The sequence below is a fragment of the Equus asinus genome, chromosome 20 (assembly GCF_041296235.1).
Source record: "Equus asinus isolate D_3611 breed Donkey chromosome 20, EquAss-T2T_v2, whole genome shotgun sequence".
Classification (NCBI taxonomy): Eukaryota; Metazoa; Chordata; class Mammalia; order Perissodactyla; family Equidae; genus Equus; species Equus asinus.
The window spans coordinates 61692269-61706918 of record NC_091809.1 but is presented as its reverse complement, the minus strand read 5'-3'; the positions used below and the strand labels follow the sequence as shown (position 1 = coordinate 61706918).

At 37.1% G+C, this 14650-nt stretch overlaps 1 protein-coding gene across 3 annotated transcripts in view; it reads left to right on the top strand.

Moving 5' to 3' along the window:
- Positions 1-14650, top strand: part of CNTN5 (contactin 5) — a 1141798-nt gene that overhangs the window by 1067190 nt on the left and 59958 nt on the right. For all 3 annotated transcript variants that reach the window (XM_070490393.1, XM_070490391.1, XM_070490392.1), the window contains 2 exons: positions 3896-4054; positions 12437-12586. In XM_070490393.1, the coding sequence (XP_070346494.1) occupies positions 3896-4054; positions 12437-12586 (309 nt within the window). The remainder of the gene's footprint in view (positions 1-3895; positions 4055-12436; positions 12587-14650) is intronic.

Below are 14650 nucleotides of genomic sequence, written 5' to 3'. Positions count from 1 at the left end.
TGCCTAATATTTTAGCATAAGATTTTATGATTTAAACATTACTTGATTATTAGACAGCTATTTACAATGGTTTGTAATGATAAGTAGTTGCACTGCCACAATCGGTATCCTGGGTAGATAAACCTTGTTTGCTGTCACTGGTTATTTTGCTAAGGACTATATTTGGGAAAGTAGCCACACATAGAGAAAAATACTTGGAGATTTATTAATTACATTGTAAGTTCCATTTTTCGTTCCAGCTGAAGTTTTAAAAAATTATTTAGAGTAATTATTACCTATTATTGAAAGAAATGTACCTTTCTTTAAGAGAACTAATTTAAATATTTTCGAAGAACTTGAGTACTCAGAAAGGCAAATTATTTTATTTAAATTAACAATAGTTATTTGCCATAATATCTCCTATCATGTGTCACACATAAGTGTTTATTAATAAATGCTTTTTGAAGAGGTGAATAAATAGAATGGATGAAGTGGAACAGAATAAATGAAATAATATAAAAGAGCTCAAAAAACAAATATGTTTGTAATTATTCCTTTTTGAATACATTAACTAAATGTCAAGTCTTTTTTCATAGCATCTTGAAGATCCTCCTGACAAATTCTTTATCTACGAACAAACTTTGAAATCCAACTATTTTGAAGTCTGTTCTGATTATTCATTGCTGTCCCAAAACTTAGTGGCTTAACATATCAATCTATTCTGTGCTCTCACAGTTTTGGCAGCTGACAGGCACAGCCAGGTTCTTACTTGGGATTTCTCATGCACATGAGTCCCATGGTGACTGAGACTGGAGTTATTCAAAGGCTTCATCACTCACATGTCTAGTGCCTGGGCTGGGATGCCTGGACTAGCTGGGGGCAACTTAGATCTCCCTCTCTGCATGAGCCTCTTCAAATGGCTAGCTTGGACCTCTTCACAGAATGGCAGCCTCAGTTTAATCAGATTTACAACTAGGCAGCTGGATTTTCCCACAAGTATTCCAGGAAACCTGAGATGAAGCTGCAACGCTTCTATGACCTCTCCTCAAACGTCATGCCCTGTCACTTCTACCATTGTCTTTTGGGTCAAATAGTCACAGGACAGCCCAGATTCAAGGAGGTGAAAGAACAGGCTCCATCTTTCAATGAGAGAATGGCTGGCATGTCCAGGGAGGAAAGGAAGCGATGGCAGCTGTCTTATACACAGGCTACCACAATTTCTAAACCCTTTCTTCAAATGCCATCTCCATGTCTACCATGTAATTTAAATGTGCCTTTCCCTAACACACACTTGCTCTCTTTCTTTCCTTCCTTCAACTGAAACTACTCCCTTTATTAAAAGTGAAAGGAGGAAGGATCTCTGTATGCCTTGATTCCTTGGACAAATCAGGGTTTACAATTGTCTCTGAATTGAAATCTCAGACATGCTGTTCACCAGCAGAGTGACTTGAGCAAATAACTTCTCCTTATTAGAATGGATCATCTGATGCCCACTGCCTAACATAACACCTACCATATAATAAGCTTATTAACTAATTTGTTTGTTATTTATTGACTAAACAATCTCTTTGAGATTCCATTACGTCCTCTATGAAATAGGGATAATAATGCCCACCACACAGTGACCAGAAACAAATGAACAGGTTAATGTTTGCAAAATACTTAATACAGTCCTTAATACAGAACAGTGAGGATATGGTAGCTATTAGTATTATTATTATGCCTAATATTCTTATCACTGTATATTGTCATCATTATAGTTTCTCCTCCATATCCCTGTCACCAAAGTCTAACAACTTGTCAGACACCTTCTTCACCACCTGAATCTCATTTATTTTCTTCACCTCATCCTTAGCCGCTGTTTTAATGCTTTGAACATTCACATTGGTGAGACATCAAACATATTCTTCCGTAAGTGCTTGACCTTGTCAATCTTAATAATCATATTCTCCACTTCACTCCAGATGAACGCAAATTATCACTCAAAAGTATCCTATGAGTAAATCACAAATTCTGCAATTTTCTCCTCACAAGTTCTTATTCTTCCCTTCGTAACAACCTGGTTTCCTTGACTCCTTTCTTTAATTCTAGCCTGTCAGCACCTTTCCAGCTTCACCCAACTCCCTGGTCCACCTTGACACTATGGTCATTCCTACCATTGGCACCTTTAATAATAAGCCATACCAAATTTACAAACTCCTAAACTTGAATGGACCCAATTAACTACTTTCTCTGGCCCCGCTCCTGGATTTCTAGCCTAACCTTGCTTAGTTGGGCAGTTCTACTTCAAAATGATGCCACCAACCCAAACTCGAAGCCCAGTACTATTCTAAAATATTTATATTTCACTCTTCTTCATGTCCTTCCTCTTTTATCACGTACTTATCCCATTCTCCTCTAGCTCTCAGTCCCGTTCTCAGCCAATCATCTTCACTTTTGTAGATTTTTTTTCTTCTCTAGTGAAAAAGTAGAATCTTCCCAAATGAGCTTTCTCAACATCCCCTCTTGCCATCTCAAAAGCTTTGTTTCTTTAATCGTTGTTTCTTCCTTCATTTCTCTCAGAGAAAAAACTGCCACTTCTTCTCATGGTTATCTTCTACACCTTTGCCCACAATCCCAATCATTTGTTACCATCCTGATGGAATAGTCCATGTCTTCTAAATCTTTGCTCTCTGCTTTCTGCTGCTGGGTCTTCTCAGTCTTGATAAAAATGCTCATTTCTCATTTCATAAAAATGTCATTTGCCTAGAGAGGATTTTTAATTCTATCTTAATCTCTCTGTCCCTTCCTTGTTGAAATTCTCTACCCAGAGGTCTTTATCAGCTGCCTCCATCTCTTCAACACTCCACCATTTCTTAGCTTCTTATAGTCTAGGTCAGCCCTTACTGCTCAGACGTCATAATCACTGCGTTCAGAAAGTAACTTGCTACATAATGACTAATTCAGGAAATAACTTAAACTAATAAGGGTGGGATTTTTTTTTTCACTGAAAATAATGACATCCTTGCAGCTTGAATTGTCCATATTAGGGAATAGATGAATGTTAATAAGAAAACTGACATTGCTTAGCCACTAAAATGTAAACACTCTACATATTTTTGAATGTTATGAGAAATCACTGTTTTAGAAATAATACTACAAAGGTATATTTCTCTTCATATCAGATCATAGTTGTTTCTTGAAGCTAGAGTCTACATGCACATAGATTGATCATCACTATTCTGTACCAATTTTTCATGATCAAAAGAGAAATAGTCTTCTCTGATTCACCACCTTCCTACCCCTATCAAAAATAGGAATACTAATGACAATCTCATCACACCTTCTTTTTAACTCCCCACAATTTTTTTCCGTGCCTCACTTCTAGTATTTACCCTTCTTTAGTCTGAACTGATTGTTTCAGAGCCTTTCATGTCTCCCCTGTTAGAGTTCAAGCTAGTCGATAGTCACATCACAGAATTTGTATGTTGTAGGCTTCCCAAACATAAAAATTAGGCCCATACATCTACAGCTTTCTGGTAACGATAGGATCATTTTTGTTCCTAATAGCTTTGCCTATCACTCTCTGTTGCTGCCTCCATAAGCTATAATTGATTTCAACAGCCATAGTTGATATCGACATTAATATTCTTCTGTTTGTTTCTAATTATTTTTTCTTCTCCTATAAAATATAATGCTAACTGGTAGTTGCCTCCAAGCACAAAGTGTTAGAAAAAAATCAAATCTATAATTGTGACTCCCAGAAATCATGGAAACCAACTTGCATCTCCTCTCTTTTTACTGTCAATTTTTGTTACTAAATATGTATTTCATTAGATGATTACATAGTTTGATTGGATCCTTATTGGAAATAGAGTTTCTTGTGGCTCCTCATCATGGCTTGTACTTAACTTTATCCATTCCCTTTTGCCTAAAGGTCCCCCAGGTCCGCCAGGGATAGTGATCATTGAGGAGATCACCGAAAGCACAGCTACACTCTCCTGGAGTCCAGCTGCTGACAATCACAGCCCAATCTCCTCCTACAACCTGCAGGCTCGCAGCCCTTTCTCCCTGGGCTGGCAAACAGTGAAAACAGGTAAAAGGCTCTAAGGCAACATCAGATGCAAACAGAGAGCTTCCTATGTCATGAGCTATACTTGCTAGCAATCTCAGTAGGATCATTTTGGGATTCTGAAACTTTGTTATTTACTACAATGTTAACCATTGTTTGCTTCTTTTTATAAAGCTACCTTGCTTTCATCTCTTCTCAATTCCCAAGGAGGGACCACATCAGTTATATTTGTGTTTTTATTGAAATAACTTTAGATTCACATAGAAGTTGCAAAAATAGGACAAAGATTTCCTGTGGACCCATCCCTCAGCTTCCCCCAGTAATTACACTTTACATAACAATGGTACAATTATCAAATCAGAAAACTGACATTGGTACAATGCTATTAACTAAACTACAGACCATATTCAGATTTCATCAGTTTTTATATGCAATTTTTCTTTATAGAATTCTATGAGATTTTGTTGTATAGATTCAAGTAACCACCAAGACAATCAGACACAGAACTGTTCCATTACTCCAGTTCCTTAAGAGTCACACATCTGTCTTATTTATAAAAAGAAAATCTAACATAAAATTATATTATTTAAAGCAATGTTGCATTTTAATACCTACTTCCACGATGTTTGCATTATAGTTGCATCGTTTTAAAAATCATTCTCTTCCCTGATGGTTTTCTTTTCATGTTATTTTCTTTTTTCATGTTATTTCTTTTCATGTTAAACTTCCCCTCCTCTCCAAATGCAGCTGTCTGCAGGGAAATGTCAAATTACACTCACTTGATAGTTATTGGATACTTGTTTAACAAGCTGGTATTTGAAAAGTGAGCAAAAACGTAATCTTCAGAGGCAGTTTTCCATACTGAGTAGGGATTTGTGATTTTTGTTTTATTTTCTATCTAAATATAAAATAAATTTACCTGTGTAGAAGTGAAATATGAAATCAGTAAAATATCTGAGTGCAATAACCATAAAACTCAATTAACCAGTATGTTACGGGAGTGGAGTGGATCATTTTGTTGCTAAAATAAAATAAATTTGAGCAGAAACTTATTTTTGTGTAAAAATTTACAATGTAAGGGAGAGGAAATATATTCTGTATGTAACTATAATTCAAGCTTTTCTTGATATTAGGTTCCTAGATTAATTTATAAAATTCAGTTTGATTACGATGATAGTATACCATACATGTATACATATTTATTTGTAATATATATAATTTTGGGTGTTGGTCTCATTCCTGGCTCCATTTTAACCCTGTGATACCTCTGCAGACCCAAGTCATTGGGGGAATTTCTAAGTTCGGTAGATAATTCTGGAAAGGACACAAATTCAAGCCACGTGAACAGCCTTACACAAGAATTCTGATAATCTTCGCCCCGGTGCTCCCATGTCACCCTTAGTGTGACAGTCCAGACCTTTTGCTGTGTAGTCAGGAAATGAATTCACCTTCAGATCTGGAGTTGTGCAGTCACCAAACCCATCCTCCTGCCTGCAGCTTTGCTCCCTGCCCACCCTTGCCACACTGCCCATAAAACTTACTTCTTGGGACGTTTTCCTTGTAGGCACATTGCAATACATACATATATTTTCTTGCTCCTGCCCGTGTTCCTGTCCTTCTTACCTTAGCACATCATGGCAATAAAGGACATCTAGGGAGCTGGCCCCGTGGACGAGTGTTTAAGTTCATGCACTCCACTGTGGTGGCCCAGGGTGTCACCGGTTCAGATTCTGGCACAGACGTGGCACCACTCATCAGGCCATGTTGAGGCGGCGTCCCACATGCCACAACCAGAGGGAACCACAACTGAAAAACTATACAACTATATACTGGGGGGATTTGGGGAGAAAAAGCAGAAAAAAAGAAAAGATTGGCAACAGTTGTTAGCTCAAGTGCCAATCTTTTAAAAAAAAAAAGAGCATCTAATCTTCCTCCTACTACACCCACAGTTTCCTAGCTACTCTTATTCCTTGATTTCTTGATTCACCTGTTTCTATTTTTTGTTGTTTAATGATGGATAGATAGATAGATAGATAGACAGATGAAAGAAAGAGAAAAATAGATGTGTACATGTGTACATATGTATACATATAAAAACTCTGAAAATTTTGGCATAAGCTAAGGAAAAGTGAGAGATTGTGAGTGTGTATGTGTGTGTGTGTGTGTGTTTTGTGTGTGGAGGGCTTAGGCATTTGAACTAAATTTTATTTTTTAGGTTTATTTGTTTTAGAAGTCCCTATTACAAAGTTGCATTTTTTTTGTTCTAATATAATTTGAATGCTGGAAACATTTTTAAGTTCAGAGCTCTTTTTAAACTCAGTTCAGCAAGTAGTTATTAAAAAAATCTATGCTTGTGCTATATAAAGAAATATCTATTTTTCAGAAATATATGTCTATAAATGATCAATATTATTTGCCCTTGATGGTAATTGGGCTCTAGCAAGATGTCTCCTCACCTAGCAAGCTCACTCATTTCTCCAAAATTCAGGGTCTCTTGCAGCTACTGGTAGAGGCATGCCCATGCCCTCCTCCAGGCAAGCCTGCCCAGGAGAGGTCCTCAACTTTTGCATGCTCTTGAGTAGCTGTTCTAAATGCATCCTGGGTTTAGCCTCTAGCTCAATCTGACCACAACTTCCTTCATGTCTGTGATAGGGAAAGAAGCCCCTCTGGAGCTCCACCAGCTCCAGTGGGGCAGTGGGCCTTTTGTTTTCATAGTTGCTCCCTCATCTAAATCAATTTCAGTAAAGATTAGCTCTGATGCAGAAATATCTATTAGAAAAAAATAGATGAGTCGGGAGTTTGAACTCTCTGAGGAAGTTAATTCAACTCATAAGCTAGTTAAAAAGCACTTAAGATTCCTTTATACACCAACATGAATACAAAAAGCAGTGAGTTCCTCATTTTGACAAATGAAGTAATCAGTTCCACATGGACCTTCTAGCTGAGCACATCTGGAATTAGCTTGTCAATACTGCCAACCAAAAATCAGGCTCAAATCAGGTGACTGTGAATGGTACTAATTTATTCATTTTGAAGAAAGTATGAAAACAACCATAAGAAATAGATAATTTCACTTGCAGATTTTTTTTTTGATTCAAACAAATTGCTTTTGATTTGGAAACCTGACTTTCTTCTTCATATTATTGAGCAGTATTAGCTGACCCAGTTTTTTACTGTATCTGCTTAGGAACACCAAATCACCTATAATCATAGAATTGATTGGTCATTGCTTACTTAATTCAAATATGTATCTTTATTCTTCTATCAGTGGGCATGTCTCTTATCTGTGGATATGTTTTGCAATGATTGATTGGCTGATTAAATTTGTCAACTAGCAAAGTTGATTTAGTTTTACATTTAATTATTTAATTAAATTCTCGGATGCAATTCTTTTACTAGGAAAGGCATTTTAACAAGTTTCTCTCCCTGAATCAATATGAGGTCCTCCACTGTCTTTAGTTACTGTGTGCTGTCTCTGAAGCAAGCAGAACATTTTCTTTGAAACCAACTTGTCCCCATAGTTCCAGAAAGAACATCTTTATGAAAAGATACCTGCAAGGCTTTAAACATACCTATTTTGGGAGCCAGTCCTGATGGCCTGGTGGTTAAAGTTTGGCTTGCTCCACTTGGTGGCCCGGGTTTGGTTCCCAGGTGCAGAACCACACCTCTCATCTGTCAGTAGCCGCGCATGAGGGCAGCTCACATAAAACAACAAGAAGGGCCTACAACTAGAATATGCAACCATGTACTGGGACTTTGGGGAGGAAAAAAGAAAAAAGAGAGGAAGATTGGCAACAGATGTTAGCTCAGGGTGAATCTTTCCCAGCAAAAAAACAAAGGAAAAACAAAATACTTGGTATACATTCTCCATTATCTTTAATCTCACAACATTACATTTGAAATCTAAATCTTAATTTTATGAAAAAGTTTATTTCTAATTTGTTTCACATTGCATGTTATTTTATCAAAAAATATTACTACTTTCGACTCATGATTTTTACAATTATTTTTAGCCCTTACAAGTAGCAGTGAATTTAGAATTTCTAAATCTACCTTCCCCCATCCCCCTTTTTAAAGAAGGATTCAAATTAAGGATGGTGGAGAGGATGTAGGGTAGAGGAAGGAGTCTTTAAAAACAATAATTATGGGGCTGGCCCCGTGGCGCAGCGGTTAAACTCGCATGTTCTGCTCCTCAGCAGCATGGGGTTCGCCGGTTCGGATCCTGGGTGCAGACGTGGTACCACTTGGCACACCAGGCGGTGGTAGGTGCCCCACATATAAAGTAGAGAAAGATGGGCACGGATGTTAGCTCAGAGCCAGGCTTCCTCAGAAAAAGAGGAGGACTGGCAGTAGTTAGCTCAGGGCTAACCTTCCTCAAAAAAATAAAATAAAATAAATAAAAAAATAATTATGGATAAAAGGATATAAATATATGTAGCCTTGGGAGGAAGGATATTTTAATATTTTATATTAATTTTGTTTTTTAACATAAAACCTGAAATAATTATGTCAAGATTAAGACAAAAATTATGCCAGTTTTGATCACACCTGGCAATTCAAACTCCCTTTTCATTCATTCATTAAAAATTTATCAAGCACCTTCCAGGTAGTGTTCTAGGCACTTAGGATCTATGCGTGAACAAAGCAAAACAAAAAGTACTACCCTTGTGAAGACTGTCTTCTCATGAGTGAGGACAAACAATAAAGAGAGAACATAATAGACAGGTAAATGATATAGTATGTTAGAAGTTACTGAATAAAAGAGTAAAGACATATTACATTGTAAGGAGGATCATAAGTACTGTGGCAGAGGCGGTATATTAGACTGCTCGGGCTGCCATAACAGAATACCATAAATTCCTTGGCTTAAAAAACAGAAACTTATTTTCTCACAGTTCTGGAGGCTGAGAATTCCAAGATCTAGTTGCCAGCCAATTCAATTCTGTGCCTGGCGAGAACTCTCTTCCTGACTTGCAGGTAGCAGCGTTCTTTACTGTGGCCTCATAACAGCAGAGAGGAAGCGAGCTCTCTGGTGTCCCTTCTTATAAGGACACTAATCCTATCAGATCAGAGCCTCACGCTTAAGGCCTCATTTAACCTTAATTACTTCCTTAGAGGCCCCATCTTCAAATACAATCACACAGCAAATTAGGACTTCAACATATGAATTGGGGGGTGGGGGGCATAATTCTGTCTGTAGCAGACATGTTGCAATCTTAAATAAAGTCATCAGGATAAGCTTCATTCAGAAGGTACATTTGAGTGAACTTTTGAAGGTGTGGATTTAGCTATGCCAATAGCTAGGGGGAAGCAGCCCAGGTAGAAGGAGCAGCCAGTGCAAAGGCATTAGAAGCATTATATGCAGGAGCACTGGAAGACCAGCGAGGCCAGGGCAGAGTGTGCTTTGGGGAAAATGGTAGAAGATGAATTTGGAATGACAGGACCAAGTTATAGAGGACTTGGGCTTTCATCCTGAGAGAAATGAAGAGACATTGAAGGACAGATATTCTAAGTCTTATCTTTTAATATGTTCTTTCAAGCTATGTTGAAAATAGAATATTGGGAGAGTCACTTAAACTAGTTAGGAAGCTATTATAATTGAGAGACGGTGGTGCTTCAGGATGACGGAAGTCGAGGGGGTAAAAATAGTCAGAATTTGGAAATATTTGGAAGATAGAGCCCATACAATTTCCTGAAAACTGGATGTGAGGAGAGTAAGAGAAAAATAATTCAAGGATGACTCCAAGATTTTTGACCTGATCAACTCAAGGATAGAGTTCCTTTCAACTGACATGGAGAAGCTGGAACAGATTTTGGGTGAGAATGGAAGAGGAGTTCAATTTAGGAGACAGTTTCACACGTAGGTTAGACATACAAATGGGGATAAGTAGGCAATTGGATACATAAGTCTGGAGTTTAAGACAGAGGTTTAGGAAAAAGAGGTAAATTAGGAAATTATTGACATATAAATTACATTTAAAACTGTAAGACTGCATGTCATCACCAAGGATATAAGTATAAAGCAAAGAAGAGAACGAAAATCGAGCCCTAGGGAATCCAACAGAAAAATATTGTGAAGAAGAGGAACCAGCTAAAAGATGCAGAGAGGAAGCAATCATTTAGTTAAAAGGAAAACCAAGACAATGTGACATCATGGAAGACAAAAGAATAAAATCTATCGAGGAAAAGAGAATAATCAACTGTGTGAAATGCTGCTGAAATGTCAAGTAAGAGGAAGACTGAGAATTGATCATTGATTTTAGCAATATGGAGGTCGTTGGTGACCTTGACAATAGCAGTTTTAGTGAAATGGTAGGGAATAAAGACTGACAAGAATGGATTCAAAAGAGAATGGGAGAGAAGTTAATATAGATAACTCTTTTAAGAAGTTTTGCTGCAAAGGGAAGTGGATGTCATAATTTGCTTATAGGTTGGTGTACGACAAGGGAGAAAGAAAGGAATCTGGGATGACCCCAAGATTTATGGCTATACCTGTAAGAATGAAATTGTCATTCACTTAATAAGGAATACTCCAGAAGGACATTAGGGAGGTTGGGAAATTTAAGGTTGAGAACCCTATCCAAATAGAAAAATATAATAAGCCATTGGACATATGAGTCTGGAGTCTAGGGAAGAGGTTCATGGCTGAAAATATTGGAGTCATCAGAATATGGAGGGTATTTACACCATGAGACAGGATAAGATCACCATTGAGTAAGAAATGGAAATTAGTAGAACAGGAGTACATCTGGAAGATGGAAAGAAACCAGCAATGGAGACGGATAAGGCATAGTCAGGTAGAAAAGAAACAGAAGTTAGATTTTGAAAAGTATTTCAAAAAGAAGAGAACAATCACCTGTGTCAAAGGATGATGATAGCTCAAGTAAGATGAGAAACAGAGGCCAGACCATAAGGTTTTAGTGATAGGGCCCACCGGGGATCTTGGACAGGAGCAGTTATGGTAGAATGCTGGAAGTAAAAGCCTGACTGGAATAGATTCAAGAGAGAATAGAAGGAAAACAATCGGAGACAGCAAGTAATAGTATAACAACTCTCAAGAAATTTTGCTGTAAAAGAACACAAAACTGGGTGAAGGCTAGAAGGAGAGGAAATTTTGAGAGTTTGTTTTATTTTGTTTTTGGTGGGAAAAATACCTACATGCTTATGTCCTAATAGAAAATAAAATCTATGAGAGACAATTTTGCAGGGAGAAAAAAAGACAACTGAGGTGGACGGGTTACTCTTCTCTACAATATCTTAAGAGGGCACCCCTTGAGAGGGGTAAAGTTTACTCAGAAGAGATTTAGGTTTTCATTAGATTAAAAAATTAGAAAAATATTCAGAAAGGAGAATGGGTAAATAGGGGATTTTGCTAATGATGGATTATGAATGCCAAAGATCACAGTAGAAGGCTTTCAAGGAGTAGGGAGAGAGTAGAACTGGGACAGAAAAGAAAATGTGCAGAATTCAACGGGGATTAGAATAAAGGGGATGAAGAACGACCTGCATGTCTCGAGTTGCTTGAGGTGACTGAAAGAAACAGAAGTAAGTGAAATAGTGAGGTAAAGTCTGGGGGACCCAAAGCAAGTATTGGTAATCAGTACAGGTTGGGGCTAGGGAGAACTGAGTGTCTGGGGATCTCTTCTTTCCACCTTTATATTTGGCAGGCATAGCTCAGCATTTCACGAAGCCATGCACTCAACAGTGGCTTTTTTTCTCCTGCCTCATAGAATCCAAGAGTATTGCTCAGTTGCTAGTGCGGAAGAGGGGACAGAATTTTTCCAGGTCTTCATTCCATTGCTTCAAAAAATCAGCTCTGCAGTGCTGTGAGATTCGTCAGGCAGCCCTCATGCTTATGCTCTGATCATTCACCTTTCACAGAGCTGGTTATTTGGTAACATTCCCTTGATACTTTTCAAAAGAGATTTTTATGAAAAACCTGAGATGCATTTAATCACACCTTGCCATAGTAAAACTGCACTGTCACCAAATCAAGAGGCCTGGCTGCCCCACCATGCTTAAAGAAATCCAGGACTGATATAAATCCAGAGTATCTTTGCACATCGTAAGGGAGATTCTCCTCTTTCCCTGTGTCTCTTACCTGGGGCAGAGGTGTTGACAAAATGATTTTTAGTGTAGATAACAGCAAGTTATGTTATGGCAATTTATGTACAATGATGAGATGAAAGAATTCTAACTAAAACAAACTTTGAATGTGCAAATACCTACTTCCTTAAAGACTGATTTTCATATTAGTAGTGAGACCAGAGGTGATACCATGGCCATGTATTACAAGGAAGGATGCATCAGGCTGCTGGTTCTGTCAGTGCCTGTGTTATCCTTGATTGCCATTTGTAATCATTTTCTAGTCCTCCTAATGACGTGAAATCTCCTACCTCTCCATAGTTCCAGAAATCATAACAGGGGACATGGAGTCAGCCATGGCAGTGGACCTGAACCCCTGGGTGGAATATGAATTTAGAGTGGTGGCCACCAATCCAATTGGGACTGGAGACCCAAGCACCCCATCTCGAATGATCCGCACAAATGAAGCAGGTAAGAACTTGGAGAATCAGAATTCTGTTTGGGATACCTCTAATCACTTCGAAAGCAAGTTGAATTAAATTTGATTGCTTGCTTTAGTATAATTTTCCTGATTCACTGACCTAGACATCATAAAATCATTTCCTTTAAAACAATTCCTTTATTTTATTTGTTTTTGGCTCTTTTTTCTCCTTTTTTCCACAAATACAAGTGTCTAGATGCTTCAATTTCCTTCCAACCCTCGCTCCCATCTTCAAGTTACCATGAAATTGAAGCAGTTAGCTGCTGCTTCTAATTATATGCTCATTCAATATAGCAAATCCATAAAATTCAGAATGGATAGGCTCACCTTCCTTTTCTCCTGTGATAACAGTTACCTCTAATTACAGTGTACTTCCTTAGAACTCTTTATGTTGCCCTTCCCCATCTAACCGGGTATAAATTATACTGGGCAAAGACAAAACGTAGTCTTTCCTTGACCTACTGCCTTCTTCAATCTATGTGTAAAATAAATCCCATCTGCTTCCTGATTTAGAAAATTACAGCATTGTTCTAGTCTTTTAGAATTAAGTTTCTCTGATAAAATGTTTCTAATGACCGCATAAGGGGAATTAACAGCTTTACTTAAAAATAAATTTTAAGTTTTCTTCCCTATGACCTGGAAGAAGCAGAATAAAGAAAGTTTTAAGTAGAGCTTTGATTACCTTGGACAAAATCCTGTTGAGATTTATCTTTTGTGTTTCCATAAAATTGTATATAAAAATGTATCTAGTAAGGCACTAGCTTAGGCAAACACAAATATCAATAATGTCAATGAGAACAATCTGAAAATAATAGAGAAATGTGGGGGGAGATTGCAGATACAGGGAGGGAAAAAAGAATTTTAATGTCTTTATGCTCAATGATAACATATGAATCTCAATAATCATTAGAATATAAGTACACTGAGATTGAGGATTTTGTCTTATTTGTTCACTGTTCTATCTCTCGCACCTAGAACAGTGTCTGGTGTTGGTACTCCTGGGTCTTTGTGGAAAGATTAAAGAGAATATTTCTTTTATTTCTTTTACATGACCCCACCTACATCAGGACCTAGGTCAGAGATACATATACATAGAAGACAGAGAATTAACAATGTCTATTTTGTATTATAGTTATAAAATTGGACCAAAAATGTGATTTATGACTCCTTACAAATTAAATAGAGCTTATAATAATCAAAATAAACTATCAAGAGAGTTGCTTCTTTCTCTAAAACACACTAGGTCGTGTCCTTTAAAAAAAAGAAAGAAAGAAAGAAAGAAATCCTAAATCGTCAGTTTATTGCATTAAGTGCAAATAACCATACAAAAAAATGTTCAAATTCTTTCCATATAAAAATGAAGCAACCAAGAAAATAGAAGATAAAGTAGCCCACATATGTTGAAAAAGATTCACTCACAGAAAATCTAACTTTTCTGCTTTTGTGATTTCACTATTACAAGTGGTTTTTCTGTTACTTTTTTGAAAGTGAGAATTTTAAATTGAACATTACTTGCCTGATTGGATTTTCATGCATTCATAAAATCAGCCATGCTTTCATTGTGTACAGGTGTTCATTAATTAAGAGCATAACAGGTTACTTGTTCCTGAATTTATATACTCACTGTGCAGATATTGAAATGACTGCCAATAATAGTACTTATGCTCACATATTTTCTAAAAAGCTTTGCCTTACTTTGCATATTGCTAATTGTGTTTAAACAAAGGCAAAGATTACTGCCTAATTCACAGGCTTTCTATAAATATTCATTTCCAAAATAAATAACCTGTTTGGGATGAATAATCCTTTTAGACTTTTTATAGTATAAATCTCCTTGTGCTATTAAAAAAGCATTTTAGCAAAAACACTTTCACTTTTCATGCTAAATTGTATTCAAATGATGCATTTTAAAAGACTTTTCCTTCGTCTATTTCTGCAGCTAGCTCAAACATATAGTGACTGTCTCTCCGTTTTATCATGAGTTCTATATAGATGACATACTTTAGTCCATTAAAATCTTATGGAAGAGAAGAGAAGTAGCATGAAAAATGCAT